At 39.0% G+C, this 17461-nt stretch overlaps 1 protein-coding gene across 1 annotated transcript in view; it reads left to right on the forward strand.

Moving 5' to 3' along the window:
• cdh13 (cadherin 13, H-cadherin (heart)) overlaps nucleotides 1-17461 on the forward strand; it is a 1331220-nt gene that overhangs the window by 699624 nt on the left and 614135 nt on the right. Inside the window, exon 6 of the mRNA XM_039763495.1 lies at nucleotides 17231-17375. Coding sequence (XP_039619429.1) covers nucleotides 17231-17375 — 145 coding nt within the window. The remainder of the gene's footprint in view (nucleotides 1-17230; nucleotides 17376-17461) is intronic.

Below are 17461 nucleotides of genomic sequence, written 5' to 3' on the forward strand. Positions count from 1 at the left end.
GACAGGCGAATCTTTCCAAATCTATCGCGTAACTGCGCGATATACTCCAGTATGTTAGTGGTGGGAAGAGCCTCTTCTTCCCAGCCTTCTTTCAAAATATCCAATATGCCCGAGGTTGTCGCCCATACAGTAGTTCAAAGGGGAGAACCCGTGGAGGCTTGTGGGACTTCCGATAGGCAAAAAGGACGAGGGGAGGAGCTGATCCCAGTTCCTTCCATCCTCGCTGACCACCTTACGTAGCATTTGCTTGAGAGTTTGATTAAACCTCTCTACTAATCCGTCGGTTTGAGGATGATACACGAGGTTTTAAATGCTTTATTTTCAGTAATCTGGCAGTCTCCTTGAACGTCTCCGAGGTGAAGGGGTCCCCTGGTCTGTCAAGACTTCTTTGGGGATCCCCACGCGCGAATACCCTAGTAATTCCCCGCGATGGCTTTAGAGGTAGCTGGCGCAACGGAACAGCTTCGGGTATCGTGTAGCATAATCCACGAGGACTAAAATGTACTTGTGTCCTCGGGCTGAGGGCTCTAGAGGTCCCACCAGGTCGACCCCGATTCTGTGGAAGGGAACGTCAATCAAGGGAATAGGAACAAGAGGAGCACGGTCCCTCCTAGGAATCTGTCGCAGTTGACACTCCGGGCAGGAAGCGCAAAAGCGACGAACCTCCTCATTAATTCCTGGCCAGTAAAACCGGAGCTTGATACGCTCCAGAGTTTTTGGTGCCCAGGTGGCCACCTAGGAGGTGGGCGTGTGCTAGCTCGCAGACCTGCCGCCGGAAGGTACGCGCACTAGCAGCAGCCTCGTCTCCTGCCCGTCATGCATTGCTACACGGTAAAGGAGGTCATTATCTAACACAAAGTAGGGGCCCTGTGGCATCGACTGACTAGTGCGCTGGCCATTGACAAGGACCACTGCATTTTTTACAAACTTCAGGGAGTCGTCATTCCATTGCTCCCTTTGAAAGAAGCCGGCGTCTTTTAAATTGAAACCGCAACACGGAGAGAGGGTCAGCGCCGACCTCAATGGGCGTGGTTTCCTCCCGCTCCGCGCGGCGTTGGTGGATGGCGTGTCAGCCTGCGACGGCCGGGAGTTGCCACGCGTCAGCCAGGGCGCCTGCTTCACCTCTCTCTGCCGGCTGATTACACGGCGTGGAGGCAGCTTGAGACGGTTCATCTCCGTCCATAACGAGGCCCAACTTAACCCCGGAGTGGTATGTGTCTCACCGCTTTTAATGTCAGACCAGTCCGCCCTAGTATCACCGGGTGTGGAGGATCAGGAAGGATTGCCACGGTTACTTTCTGGACTGATCCTCCGTAGCTAATGACACAAGCGGCGGTGCTGTACCAGCGGTTTCCCGTGGACACAGGTTATACTGGTCTTGAATTTTAGCCATTGTCGCGGTAGCACAAAGCGGCGGGCAACAATGGAAATGTTGCTGCGGAATCGAGCAAGCGGAAGTTTTAAACCCGTTAACGATCACCACGTCTGTATGCGGGACCGCCAGCGGGTTTGTCAGAGCACACCAAGCCCTCCTCCCCTCCACCTGCATTCCTCCTCGCCTCCAAGCGGTTTTGCGTGCCAGCGCCGCGGACGCCGATGCAAGCTCCGGGTTATACAGGGAGGGGCTAGGTCTTGGGACATACCCCGGCTGAGTTTGGCAGAAGGCCGGTTCTGCTCTCCCAGAGTGTGAGGCCGCCCTCTGTGTTTCCAGAAGCTCTATGAGCCCTGACATGTTCGTAAACTGCACGCCCCAGACCGGCTGGGTGAAGCCCTGGGGAAGTGCTTTCAGGAGCAGATAGCACGCTACCTGCTCAATGACCTGGTAGGGCTTGTTTTCCAAGGGCCGTAGCCACTGCCATACTTTTGCCCATAAGGACCAGGCTTGTTTACTGGTCGGCCTCTCAGGGTCCAACCTCCACTTGTTATTTTACTCACCTGCCAGTCTGGGGCACCCCAAGGTGGTAAAAGGGGCTGTGGTTTCACTGGGGGGCAGGCACTCTCCCCAAGAGAGCATACTGAGTCCCTCTTGTCTCCCCCTCCAGGGCAGCCCAATTCGGTGAGCCCCACCCGCACACTCCCTGGCCTCTCTAGATGGCCTAGTTCTGCGTGCTGGGAGCGGAGCCCGCACCGGGTCTCGCCGAACCACGGGGCACCCTCCCCGCCTGAATACTCGGCCCGATGCGCTCCCACCTGGGTGTTTTGCAGGTCCTGTCCCCTTCTCTTCTGGGACTTCTCCATCCTGCCGACTACGCCACTGTCACAAAACGAGACAAAGACAGAAAAAGGTTTGGGGCAGCCACCCATGTAATTCGGTATCCTGGCTGCAACTTCGTTTTTCCTTTAAATACCAGCACTGAAGTGCTTACAACAGAGTCCAAAACAAGACTGACACAGAAGGGAAAAGGGAAGGCTTTTAAAGGGGGAGACAGGAAGTGAGGTCATAAGGGTCGGGCACGTGTTCATTGTTCATTGGTTTAGTCCCGGATGTGACATCAGGGGACGGAGATGGCAAGGGCTGTCTCCATTGGCTCGGTCCCAGAAGTGACGTCCAGAGAGACAGGTGGAACCTCCCGGGTTAGGTCTACAGGGAAGTGAGAAAGAGAGTTAGTGCGCTCTGCCACATCCCGGCATGGCTCAGAACTGCCTTCACTCGAGCCCTTTAGCTGCCTCCCATGCGCGCGTGTGTGACAATATATATACCCGCGTATCGCAGCGGAGAAGTAGTGTGTTAAAAAAGGTAGAAAAAGAAAAGGGAACATTTTAAAAATAACGTAACATGACTGTCAATATACAGTATTTGTTTTGTGAGTGTTACTGAGTGTTGCTGTCATCAAGGATTTGATTATCAATATTTCTTTCAATCAGGTTCGTATTTGTAGGATGTGTTGTGTTCAAGTTACATTCCGTGTTTGTCAATCGTTGTAAAGATGACAGGTTTCATTCATCGATTCGTTTCTTACTGCATCAGTAAACAGCTCGTCTTCTTCTTTATCTGAGACCTGACACACTGCATGCCCGGGTTTTTTTACACTGTCTTCCTTTAGCGGGACATTGACTTTTTCCACCGTGTGCTTTGTTTCCACAGTAGCTGCATTTATGAATATGCTTATCAGACGCTTCATATTTTTTGCTGCCTTTTCAATTGTGTAATTCGGTTTTGTTCAGCCTCTTTGGAACTGTTGCTTTTATCTGTGCACTGCGCCAGTTCACGTGAGCCACTCGGTGTACTTGCATCGAAGGTTCCCAGCTGTGCTGGTGCCATCTCGTGCTATGTCCGTGGCTGTATTTAATGTTACCTTAGTCCTGGCACTTAAAACTTTCTCTCGCAGTTTCGCTGAGTTTGTGTCAAACACCACCCTGACCATCTCATCTTCCTCTCTATAAGCACAGTCCTTCACCCGTGAATATTTACCCGTGGCAGTTTGCTATTGGATTGCCGCTGACGGACGGCCTTATATGGGCAGGCACTAAATTACAAACGCCAGCGGCAGCCTGTCTATGAACTTAATTTAAAGTGTAGGTTTACATCGTGCTTTGTTTCCAAAGTAGCAGAACTCATGAATATGGTAGTATATGTCACTCGCTCGCTTCTTATTGTTTCGCTGCCTTCTCAATTATATAATGCATGTTTTCTTGAGCGCTTTTTTGAGGTCTTCCTGGTTTTCTATGTACTGCGTGATGATGATGTCACACGAAACTCCGCCCCCACGGCGTTGAAGCTCATCTCCATTACAGTAAATGGAGAAAAACTGCTTCCAGTTATGACCATTACGCGTAGAATTTCGATATAAAACCTGCCCAACTTTTGTAAGGAAGCTGTAAGGAATGAACCTGCCAAATTTCAGCCTTCCACCCACACGGGAAGTTGGAGAATTAGTGATGAGTGAGTGAGTGAGTGAGTGAGTGAGGGCTTTGCCTTTTATTAGTATAGATAAACAAATTGAGCAAAACAGGTTGTCTGCCTGCTTTAAGGAATAGTCAGCTCTGACGGAGGAACACTGGATAGAAGAGTCCTTTCATCCTATTGGCCGTCCCAACACTGACTCAGCTGTCTAATGGCCATTAGAGGGGAGGCAGCTTGATAGCAAGGTCTCCAGGACTCCAAACAATTTGTATTATGTGATATCATCTACTCTTGCATTTTGCTCTGTACTTGTAATATTATTATTGTTTTGTAGTATTGTATAGAGGATTGCTTGTGTTCTGTTCTGTGTATTGTATTTACCCCTTTTTTGACACATACTACTTGCCCAACCTACCTGTAAAGGGGTTTCTCTTTGAATTGCCTTTTCCAAGATTTCTTCCATTTTTTCCCTTTACAAGGGTTTTTTTTTTGTCTTAAGAGAGTCCAGAATTGGGGCTGTCAAAAGACAGGGCCTGTTCAAGTCCATTGTGACACGCCTTATGTAATTTTGGGCTATACAAAAATAAATTGTATTATATTTTTTTTTCCGCTTTTCTGTGGTAGCAATCTGTGCCACCACCACATGATCAAAACACCATACAGTCCCTACAATGATGGATTGAAGGCCAGATGTCCACATGACATCATCTATTGCTTCCACGTGAAGCCTGAAAACCATGAGTACTGATTGAGGTCATTTATGTTAGGTAGAATGCCCAATGGGTGCTGGGCGGTCTCATGGCCTGGAACCCCTGCAGATTGTGTTTTTTTTTTTCTCTCAGCCCTCTGGAGTTTTTCTTTTCTGTACTCTTGGCCACCAAACCTTACTTTATTCTTTCTTTTTTGGTATTGCCTAACCTTATTTTTATGTTTTTCTTTTTTCTTTCTTCATTTAGTAAAGCACTTTTAGCTACATAATTTGTATGAAAACATGTTATATAAATAAATGTTATTCTTGTTGTCTTCAGAGTTTGTTTCAATTAATTTGGACAAGGATGTATATATTTCACAGCCACAGTGTATCCCCAGGACCGAGGTTGGGAAACACTGCATTAGGATATCACACACATTAAGAAGCTGCATCATAATTTACTTGTTGAGCAAAATCATCATGTTGGTGTGCTTCCCTATCGCTAGAACTAGAATCAATCATTGTGTCACTGTGCATTTCCGAAGCATTGTAAATATTGTCACACATTAAACTACTTTCCTCTTCACATGCTTTATGTGCCTGTGTTCAGCTTGTCTTGTCATCACAAATGCAGTGTAGACACTCCCCCTCCATCATTAGCTTTTGTTCACTGGATGACTATATGTGTGTGGCTCATGGTGAATGAGTTATTTCAGTGTTAAAAGCAGTTAACACTAGAATTACCAGAGCCTACGAGAAATCTTGTAAATCCGGCCCATCTTAAATCCGTTTGCACCTCTCCGTCAGCGTCTTTTGTTCTGTAAATGTGCCGATTAAGACGAGCAGCAAGCACCCTGCTATTCCATCCCCCCACTGACTTAGAACGTGCACAAACTTCTCCTAGCTCATGCTTTGTTTGATTATCTGGGAGTGAAGTGCTGGAGTTTTAGAGTGGAAATAATAGATCGTTATTTGGAACACATGCATTTCATGTGTGTTCCGTTTCTACAGTAATCTGTGTAAACACATTGTTAAAACAGAAATGTTTTCATATTTTAGTAATACATTTTAAAAAATGTAGGCATAAACTATAGAATGTGTAAAGCCTGAAGTCCAAAGATCAAATAAACACTTTCACAAAAGGTTCAAGGACGATACAACAGCTTCTGTGGAATAGAGGTAAGATTTGCTGACTGGAATCAAGAGGCCACAGGTTCGATCCCCTCTGCCTCCTGTATTTGCTGTTTTTAGTAGTGTGCTGCTCTTATTGTTAATATTATACAGTACACACATACATTTGGTTTGCGTCTGTAACAGACCGTGTTTATTTATAGTACTGTACTTAGTAAAAGTTACCTTTTTTTTCACTTTTATTCTCTTACTCACGATCACGATACATACTACCGCCCCTCCACCCAGGGATCTGACGCTGTTAGTTTTTATTTGAAACTGGGAATAACTGTAGATGTGAGTGGTGTTTTGAGGCAATGGAACTGGACATTCTCTGATCTGGAGGGATAAAAGCTGACATACAAACGCTGGTGAATCTGCTTTCTTTGTATCTCACCGTCAATTTTTTTATTCAGTTTAATTGAGTGTTGCTGCTCATGCTGAATTAGTATGCACCTAATGGTGTATGATGTCAAAAAAAAAAAAAAAACACACCCGATCTGACGCTGTTCATTTTCAAAAAATATTACTTTAGTGTCCAATATATTTGTCTCTATCTTTTTTTTCTCTGTGCTGCGTTGACATCATGCACCAGAAGTTATGAGCTTATTCAGTGCAGCAGGATCAATGAACATGTATTGTGCAAGGCATGCATGGGGGCCACTGTGAAAAGAAGAGTGTTCATTGCTCATATTGCAGAGGAACTTCGTCATCGCATCTTACTAGAAAAGGCAATGGAAAAAGAAAAGGAGGATGCAACATCAACATCATAAATCATAAGGTGCATACTAATTCTGCGTGAGCAGGAACACTCAATAAAACTGAATTCTCTCACTGTGAGTGAGAGAATAAAAGTGGAAAAAAACCCAGTAACTTTTACAAGTACAGTACTATAAATGTACATGGTCTGTTACAGACGCAACCCAAATGTATGTGTGTGCTGTATAATAGGAACAAGAGCAGCTCACTACTGAAAACGGCAAATATAGGAGGCAGTGGGGATCAAACCAGTGGCCTCTTGATTACAAGTCAGCAAATCTTACCACTACGCCACAGAAGCTGTTGTATTGTCCTTGAACCTTTTGTGAAAGTGTTTATTTGATCTTTGGACTTCAGGCTTTACACATTCTATAGTTTATGCCTACATTTTAATATAGAGGAATATAGAGCAAATAATTATTCATATATTTTGATTAATTTCGAGCTGTCACAACCCAGGTTATTCCATTCACAAATCTGGTTGTTATGAAAACTGAAAATATTTTTAAGATTTTTTTTCTTTTTTTAGTTAGTCTTTTCAGCTACTTCACTAGTTTCATTTAGTTTGTCTTTCATTTTGGTTGTTTTTGTAAACTGTAATAAAATTATTTTAAAAAATTATCAATTGAAAGAGCCATTCATATAATATATAAATGTCTGTAAGTATCAGTTGATTAGCCATTGCCTTTGTGTACAATAAACAGGTGCTCATTTAGTCTGTCCTGCTTCTAGCCAAGATATTCACAGTGGTGCTTCTCGCTTAATTCCGTAAAGAGGGTTGGGTCAGGTCAGATGATTGATATTTAGGCAGGACATTGAGCAGCAGTTTTTTTTACCTTTTTAGTTCTCTATAGATTTAAATAAAAGCATACTTTACACAATACTGTACAAATCTCCCCAAGTAACAATGGGAGATAAAATAAAATAAGGAAATTATGGTATAAGAGAGGATTTATTTAACTTGCTTTAAAATGCTGCATTTATTTCTAATATCAAAACAACTAAGGAAGCCGAGGACAGTATAATTGTCTTACAATGCCTCAGTGGGGTCTTCTATGATTGCATGTCCATTTTCAGAGGAGTCAGACATATGGTCTTAGGCCTGGGCAGTGGAGGATGTCTTTCATCTTTCCATGAGAAAGGCTTCAATGAGTGGCTGAGCTGCAGGCTCTTTTATACTCCTACTTGCTGAAATTCATCATCATGTATTAAGACATTGCTTGTTAGCCTTTGTTAACTATTAATAGACCATTGTGAAGAGTTAGTTATTGGTATTAGCTTTTTTCCATAACTCTTTTGACCATTATGTTAGCTTTAAATTTACAGAAAATCCATTAGTTCTCATTGTTATAGACCAGTAAGACCAGTAAGTCATTAATCTTCCTTTCTTGCTGACCACTTGCTTTTCAATCCTCCATTTCCAGTGATCATTTTGTAAGATCCAGTTTACTGCCAATTGCTTCATTATACAATAAGGTAAAGATAATCTTATGTTAACTGAACCTGTTTGATTTAAAATGATTAGGCTCACTGAAAATGGTGACATTTAATCTTTGGTCAAACTTTAGTTTCTTCAAGGAAAAAGTACTCTTGTTTCTAGCCTAGAAAGTTTATTTGTATTACAATATAGATAGTCAGTCATTTTCAAACCCGCTTGCATGGGGGGTGCTGGAGTTTTTCCCAGCTAGCAGAGGGTGCAAGTCAGGAACAAACCATGGACAGGGCACCAGTCCATTGCAAAGCACACACACACACTCCACAACCACACACTAGGGCCAATTTAGTACCACCAATTCATCTAACACATTCATGTCTATGGACAGTGGGAGGAAACCCATGCAGACACTGGGAGAACATGCAAAATCTATGCAGGGAGGACCTGGGGCGCATACCCTGGTCTCCTTACTGCGAGGCAGCAGCACTACTACTGTTTCACATTCTGTTTTTTGAGTTTATAATATGTTCCTAGAATATAATTCCAGCATGTTTACAAAAAAAACACAGATCACAATTCCTCTGACCACAGTCATTAAAGAAATGGCATACTGTAGGAGGTGATTTAATTACAACACAATATATAACATACTCATATTCCCTTTAACCAATTAGGAGTCATAGAGGGTACTTTTCATTATGTTAGTGGTATGTTGTTGTTTTTTTTTTTTTTGGTAACACAGTATTTTTTCACTCCTAACAGAAAAACACCTATTGCTTTACAAATTAACAATGCATTTATTAAAGCTTTATGTGAATCACAGAGAAATATACTGAATATGCTGTTTAAATACTTTTACATGAAGGATTTAAAGGAATGTAGTTGGAGCAAATGGCTCTCTAGTGTGTGGGTTGCATTTCAAAAGTCTCAGCTTCTTTCCCAGGAAAACATTAAGCACTTGCAGTTTTCTTTACCACATGCTTTTAAACCACTGGCTTTTTGGGGTACTTTCTAATAAGTTTTGAAATACTTCATTTACTCGTGATGAATGAGACAAACTGAATTTGCTTTGACTTGAGGTTAGAGAAATCATGCAAATGTTTGCATATTTCATCATATTTCACCAAACTCCGGAAAATGCATTGAAATCTATGGAGAAGGAGGAACTCAACTACCGTATATACTCACGTATAAGTCCGGCACTTGAAACCCGAAAAATCGATCATAAAATCAGACCCCAAATTATACGCCTGTTCAAAAGTACGACACTTATATTTTTTTGTTTTACATCATCTTGCCTCCTCCAATCTCTCATCAGTTTCTCAGCCGTATCGAATTTTGTTGCAGCAGCACAGTTACCAATTTCTTTCGCTACTTCAACAATGTTTAATTTAAAGCCATCTTCATATTTTCTTCTGATCAAAGGTGTATGAGGGTGTGAGATACACAAATCAGTGCAAACGTTGCTTTGGAATAGTTCAGGTATTACCATGTGGTCATGTAGGCACAATACATAGAAAAAAAAAAGGCAGTGTGCTCCGTGGTTACTCGCTCAGGTGGGTGTTACCATATAATAATCTCTTGTACCAATAGTGTGAGTTTTCCGCATTTGACTTATACAACTGACATTATAAAATACCATAAATTATACGGTAAAATCAAGTCCCAACTTATCCGCAAGTATATATGGTAGTTTTGCATTGTGATGGTGCAGTGGTATTTTAAGTGTCCCTGAGGGCTAGAGACAAGTCTGCCAACTGTGCTGGATTGATTATTGTGCCCAAATATGTGAGGACTTGAGCCATGAGGCAGCAGTGCTGATCACTGCACCTCTGTACCTCAAACAACAAACAGCGCAGACAGTATGATTGCCACAAACAAAATTTTAAAAAAGGCAACAAACCATTAATAAGTACATAAAATATAGGTCATTGTGCCAAGAGAGTGCCAATCTTGGGGCACATGTTAACCATGCCCTGAAGTGCAGGCATACCCCTGGCTCATTCCATTGTTTGAAGTCCCAACTCCCATGCATTTGTGCAGATGCTTTGCACATTCTTCTTTCATCAAGAAGAAAGAAATAACTTGTAATTAGTAATAAATATTTTATTTTTATTTCACAGTGCATCTAAATATGAACTTGCAATTGTTTTAATTTACCATGTGAATTTGAATGAGTGAATGAATTAATAATTTATATTAAATGAAGCATTATATATATGGAGATTCACAGAGGGAGAGAATGAATCATGTATCATAAAGTAGTTTTTATTCCTGAGCTTTGAGCTCCTGCCAGGAGCCGTCATCAAAGGATAATGATTAGACATAGAAGAATCAAAAGCAATATATAGTATAATTAAATAGGGGGGAGTAGGTGAGTATGTACGGGGGGTAATGAGGTGGGGGTTAGAAGGGTGTTGGTCATAAAGTTTTATTTATTATGAGGATGTTCAAATGTCTGTTAGTTGTATTTTCATTTGATAGCCAAGATTCAGCCAGCTCTCTGGCACTTTTAGTACTGGCCTTAAATCTTACTTGTACATTGTCCCAGCTAAATGTATGTCCGGTTGAATTTGTGTAAGTATAAATCAGTGATCATGAGTCCTTACTTCTGACGGTGTTTTGATGGTCCTGTATAAGTGTTGGGATTCTTTTTGATGTATGTTCTATGAATACCGCTGGGCAAGAACTGCATGGAATGCTATAAATTGTGTTTCGTGTCTCTGCTGCCGATTTTTTGTTTTTGGCATTAAAAAGGACAGTGTGCAGATTGTTCGTAGGTTTGTGTGCTATTCTGATGCCTGATTTGGACAGGATACGTGCTGCACCTTCTGACACTTCCAATGATAAGGAAGTGAGTCCCAGGTGGGATGGGGTTGGTAAGATTGGAGTCGACTGTTTGCTGGGTTGCCTGGCATCTCCTGAGTAGGCATTGTGTAATGAATGTTTTTGGGTAGCCGTTTGAAGAGAAGAGATGGAAAAGTTAGTGTCTTTCGTTTGTTTTTGTCTCCTTCCTATTACAATGGGTGTGAATTCTTCTGAATAAAGTCTTAATACAGGTCCATTTATGAGATGCTGGGTGATTGCTGGCGAAGTGTAATATCTTGTCTGAGTAGCATTCCTTACGATAGTCACTTGTAATCAGCGTGGAGTCATTACTTCTTTCAATGGAGATGTCCAGGAAACTGATGTGTCGGTTTGTTTCTTTTTCCATGGTGAATTGGAATGCAGGGAATATTGTGTTGATGTGGTTGTAGAAATCGTTCAGCTAGTCGTTTTTTTAATATGACAAATGTGTCGTCTACAAAAAAGCCATTAATAGACATTTGGACATGAACCCAGCATATGCAAAGTTAAGAAGAAGAAGATCCTTATAATAAATAAAACTTTATGACCAACACCCTCCTAACCCCATCTCAAAACACACATACTCACCTACCCCCCCTACCCCTCCCACTTAATTATATCTTGCCTTTGATTCTTGTATGTCTAATCATCCTCTAATGACGGCTCCTGGCTGAAGCTGAAAGCTCAGGAATAAAAACTACTTTATGATAGATGATTCATTCCAATGGATCTCCAACTACAAATATGCAAACCGTATCAAAAACCTTCGCTTCTATATACAGTATATATATATATATATATATATATATATGTATAATATGCATCCATCCATTATCCAAGCCGCTATATCCCAACTATAGGGTCACGGGGGTCTGCTGGAGCCAATCCCAGCCAACACAGGGCACAAGGCAGCAAACAAACCCTGGGCAGGGCACCAGCACTGCACACATACACCAAGCACATTAGAGACAATTTAGAATCACACTAGGGACAATTTAGAATCGCCAATGCACCCAACCTAAAAATGAAGTGGTAACTTTCCTCAGAAAAATCCATGTTTACATGTATTGGAAATGTTCCTTGCTTCCTTTAGTAGAGACTGTTTACTATAACAATATAGAATTATGAATAATCTAAGATTTGATATGGAAAAATTGGAAACACTAATTTTGCAGCTATAAAAAAAAAGACAAAAGTTGCATCACAACTGTTAAGCCAAATTCCAATTCAAAATAGTAATCCTATTGTTATGAAACATAAAGTTGGTTTTCTTTGTGCCTTTCCACATTCACCTAAATCATTTTATTTTGTATGTCAACAACCCCAAAACAAAATAGTGTAATTATTACTGATTGGCTTTTTCAGCAATATGCTCTTTGTCTTTTGTAAAACAGTACCTGTAGTCTTTAACTGCAGGAATTTATTTCTTTACTCTTTAATTTCAACTTTACATTTGATAAGAAATACATTTTTTAGTACCTGCTAGTTTTAATTAAATATATTATTTTACTATTTCATTTTTCAAAACTATCTGCATTATTTTCTTTCATACAAATTATATTTATATGTAAAATGAAATTTGTTGAGATTAATTATTTATGCCATTTTAAATTAAGCACATTAGCAAGGTGCCAAGAGTCTGCAAAATCTGTACAGATGGACCTAAGCAAAATGTGAATTTAGATTTAGGGGATTATGCAGCAATTTTTTGGTTTTGTTTTACTATATATAACCGTGTTTATTTATTATAGAGTCAATGAGGACTAGAACCTATCCTTGGATTTTTGAAAGATTGGCAAAATTCATACCCTCAATGAGATGCCAGGCCTTTGTTTTTTTTTTTAAAAAACAGACAAAAGTCCATTTATTCACATTAATACTTGGCCAGTATGAAGTCAACAATAAACCTTAAAGATATGTCTTTGGTATAGGAGAGGAAACCAGAGTATCTTGAGAAAATCCTGCTAGCATTAAAAGAAAATCATGCTAACGTTAAGAAAAAATGAGAAAAAAAAATCCTATTCTAGGGAACCACAAGGCAGCACAGCTAACTTCTGCTCCACCCACTGCCTACCGGTAAAAAAATGTTTTCATAATTTTAGTGCTTTACACTGATTTCAGAATCATTGATTAACTTCTTTTCACAGGGGCAATATTCAGCTTCAGCAGTGGGATTCCAGATAATTTATTGGCTTTAGATATTTGTAATGCAGAAAATAATTCTACATAGACTTATAAACCCCTAAACATTTAAGAAATTATATTAACCAAGTTCTCACACTAACTAATTTCCTCACAGCTGCTATTGAATTTTTAAATGTGTGTTCCCTGGAGCATTGGTAGATGGATTTTAAGAGACTTAAATTTGTTACATCAACACTTACGTACATGAAATACATGTTCCATGGACAACTCAGACTTCTTCCTCACGAGCAAGGCAACGCTGCAAATGCATCAGAATAAATGAAAATGTGGGAATATAGGTAAAAGTTAACAGGGAAGCAGGCAGAGTATGATTAGTAATATACCATTTGTTTCAGATCAACACATATTTAAAAAGTCATGGGTTTGACCAATTGGCTGAAGTTTATACAGTGTAACTTTTATTAACTTTTTTAAAATAAATGTACATTTATTTTAAAAGTATAAGGAAAAAAATGGCTATTTAATGTGTGATATGCAGAATCACTTTAGATTACTATGCCATTTGAGCAAAGGAAAGCAGATAATAACATTTATTTTCAGTTTTCCCCCTGCATTGTAATAATTGTTCCAGTTTTATTACCTTCAATGCTTCAATAGTGAATTGTAAAACATATGCCTCTTAGTTAATAGGCTATTCAAAATATTTGTTTTAGTTGTCTGTAATTAATAATAGTGTCAAACTATAATAGGGTGAAGTCTTCAAATTTTGGTATCGGACTTTCAAGCTTTGAGAAACCAATCCATACATCTGTTTTTGTGTAAATAATTGAGTCAAATTTATGCAGTACATTCTTAAAAAATGTATTTGTTTGCTGTTGAATGATTAAACAAATGTAGTAATAGTTTTTGAAAATGAGAGAATGTTTCTAGGAGATTATGTCAAATTCTATATACAAAATGCATTCCAAATGCATCTCATTGGATTGAAAGTGATATATATATTGTTTTATGTTTTTTCAGTATTGTCTTTTAGAATTATTTTTAATAGGATATTTCTAAATGCATTTTCATAAAAGGGATGATTTTATTATTATTTTAGTTAGTGAAAACTGACTTTCTTTGCAACTTCAAACTCTTAAGTAGTGGTAGTGAGAACTGGAAGTGGAAATGCAACAGTTATGTTCCAGGTTGATCACTTCTCGGTGAGATTAACAGAGCAAATCTGCAGTTTGCATTTATTTAAACTGGTCCTAGGGAGAACTAACAGTAATAAATAGTACCTTAATATATTTTAATGAACCTTATTTGAGATATGAGCTTCGGTTTTCAAAGGTTTTATTTTCTGAAAATTGCTGACAGGAATCTTTTAAGGTACTTATAAAATGTTTGTAAGATTATTTTGACGGCCTGTTGTTAAAAGCAGCATCAGCTCTCTCTGGCACCTCACGACACTACAGTAAGCCGAACATTTGTATGACAACTATAAAGTAAAGAGATAAGTTAAATTATGATGAACTTTCTTACAGGGTGTTAAATTTTAATTGACTGCCTGACAGGTTATTCACAAAGTATTCCACTTGAGATATAACATGAGACATCCATGATATATGCTTAGGTCAATTGCTTATAAAAATTCAAATCATTAAAACCCAAACTAGCTTTATTCATAATTTCATCTTTAAAAACATAGCAGAATTCTTTAAATCCATTGTCTGGGCTAGTTTGCTCGCCATTGATATAGCTATTGGGAATGAATTGATTATTAAGAAAGTGTGTGTGTGTGTGTGTGTATGTATGTGTATATGACACACATGACAGATTGTTATTACTATTATAGAATAATAATTATAGTAATATAAAACAGGCATAATATACGAGGAATGTTCAAAAAGTTTCCATACTTTTTTTTTTTTAACTCTAATAAGAATTTCAAAAATCACCTTTGTTTGCAATGCAATTTTCCCAGTGTCGTACCAACTTGTTAATACCCAATTACTACTCCTCCCACCTTCACCGTTTCCAACGAAAATATTAAAGTGTGGAAACTTTTTGAATGTCCCTCGTCTTATATATAAAGTACTTAATATTAAATATGCAATTCAAGAAATGCTAGTGTTATAAAGTGTGTGCTGATCAGTTCAGAGGTTAGGCACAAACCCAGCTTTGGGAGTATTACGCTCCCCCCCCCAATGCGGTGAGGTCAAATACAGTAAGGATACATAATGGTTACAAACATTAGTGTGTTTCAAAATGATTGGTTGCAAAATAAAGGAAGAAACCAAGACACACATATATATCCAAAACCTGCATCAATGTTCAAATTAGTTTGGAAAACAAACTAAAAAGGAAACTACAAAAGTGCACCTAAAGACATTCAGCATAAGAAGTGCCTCTGTGAACATGAGCACTTTGCATCCTGGGATTTGGAAGACCACCCGTAAAGGTTTTATATAAGTGTTTAGGTCACCTCAATCAAGTAAAAGAAGAAGTCTAGACACAGGCAAGAATTTATTGGCTAAAGAAAAGTACAACCATTTACACCTGCATTAACATCTATCATGATTCGGCTAGTAATCATGTTTAACAAGAGGGGAAATACAGAGGCTTTTTCTATCCACATACAAATATGTTGCATCTAGTGAAAAGACCAAAGGGTTGTGTAGGGCAATGGCAGCAGTCAGGTAAGCTGTGAAAGGATGGCTGACCCTGAAACCTGTGCAGTTTTAAAAAGTGATGGAGTGGCAGCAATGTGTGATCTTCATGAGACTATCACATATAGAAAAACACTGAAACACTGAAATTCTTCATGGCAGTGTGGTGTGTCACCTTTTTTAAGTTTTCTTGTTGAGCACTCAGTTTTCATTGTAAATACAGGCAACCTGTTACAGTGCACAGTACTAAGCAGATAAATGTGTGTAAATGTGAATTATTTATGGACAGAATCTATACAAGTATAAAGTATGTAATGCAAGATGACGAGAAGACTAACGGTCATTGTTAGCTGTATGAAACTTGTTACCCACTGTTACCCAATATTGCAGTACTTAAAAGAAATAATGAAAAATAATTTGTGTCAAATTAATGCAGTTTTTACTCACATGTAATACAAGTTTTCAAAAGTCTGTATGTTATTGTAATGGTTTTTTTTTTTAGATCTGTAGCACCAGACGTCTTCTCTTTAGTTCCATCACTGCTGATTTTTTTCTGGAATATGTTTGCAGTTTGTATCTCTTTCATCTTCACACACTTCAGCTTACTTCCACACAGCAGATCTCTTTAGTAGCCGCCATGGATTCCTTTGAGATTTTAAGCCCGTCATGTTTGTCACCCATTTGATTCCTACTTAGGTCGCTTTCATTACAAGACAGGAATGTTACCATAGAGATAAAGCAGACATTTAACACTAATGTTATGTGAACAACTGGCTTACACACCCTTCAACAGTAGTAGGTCATCACACTATTTTTTGATTATTTGATTTACCCACATAATTTAAACACAGTTTATTTTACTTGTTAAACTGACAAGTGATTGTCAAGTTAAATGCTGATCTGCTGATTATGCATAATGAGGAAAAAACAGCCAACTCCAATTTACTGTTGAAAACCAGTGTATCACTAAAGTGGTTGCATCAATCGCAGCCAAAGGCCAAAAAGGTTGCTTCTTGCCTCATAATGGTTACCAATGGCAACCTGACAATAGGTATACAAACAAATGAAAAATTAATAAAAAACAAAAACTATACAGTACATATGGTATTCAGTATATGAAATTCCCAGTTCCATTTCTTTTTATGCAAATACTGTACATCAGTCCAACTTCAAGCAATTTCCAGAAGATTAGTATATATTAGCATGTTTAAGGTGGCATGGTAAATGTACATGTCAAAAAAAGATGTATTGGATTTTTTTTCTCTCTCTTTGGGTTATTTAATCTTAGTAATCATTTTCTTTATTTATTCCACTTTCCTGCCCCTGTTTCTCATTATTTCTCCCTCTTCTTAGAAAATATTTTCTTATCATTATTCTTAAAGAGAGATTTTGTTTAGTGTTATTTTTTTAAAATAATTTACAAAAATCAAAAGCAGCCAACAAGTTGTTTTTTTTTTTGTTTCAACCAGGGCATAACTACAATACAATTGACTGTTTGCTCTATTCTAGACTAGCTTCAGACACTGGATGTGGGATTCAACAAGTAAATGGATAATAAGTTAAATAATGCCAATTAAGTTGTTCTTAATTTTCAAAAACTTGTACAGAATTTACAAACAAAACAACAGTAATTAGCAATGATGTTGATAGACTGTCACATTGCATTCACCTTTTGGTCTTTCCTACAGATGCAAGTGGAGACAACAGATGTCAGTGGCAAAACATTAGAAGGACCCGTTACTCTAGAGGTGGCAGTTATTGATCAGAATGACAACAGACCAATTTTTAAGGATGGTCCTTACATTGGACAGGTTCTGGAAGGCTCCCCAACAGGTAGAGATGGATTTCTGGTTATTTTGTTTGTCAGGGAAATCTATTGTTAAGTGGACTGTGGCAAAGTAAGCTGTTAATATGCAAGA

This window comes from Polypterus senegalus, chromosome 9, assembly GCF_016835505.1.
Source record: "Polypterus senegalus isolate Bchr_013 chromosome 9, ASM1683550v1, whole genome shotgun sequence".
In the NCBI taxonomy this organism is placed as follows: domain Eukaryota; kingdom Metazoa; phylum Chordata; class Cladistia; order Polypteriformes; family Polypteridae; genus Polypterus; species Polypterus senegalus.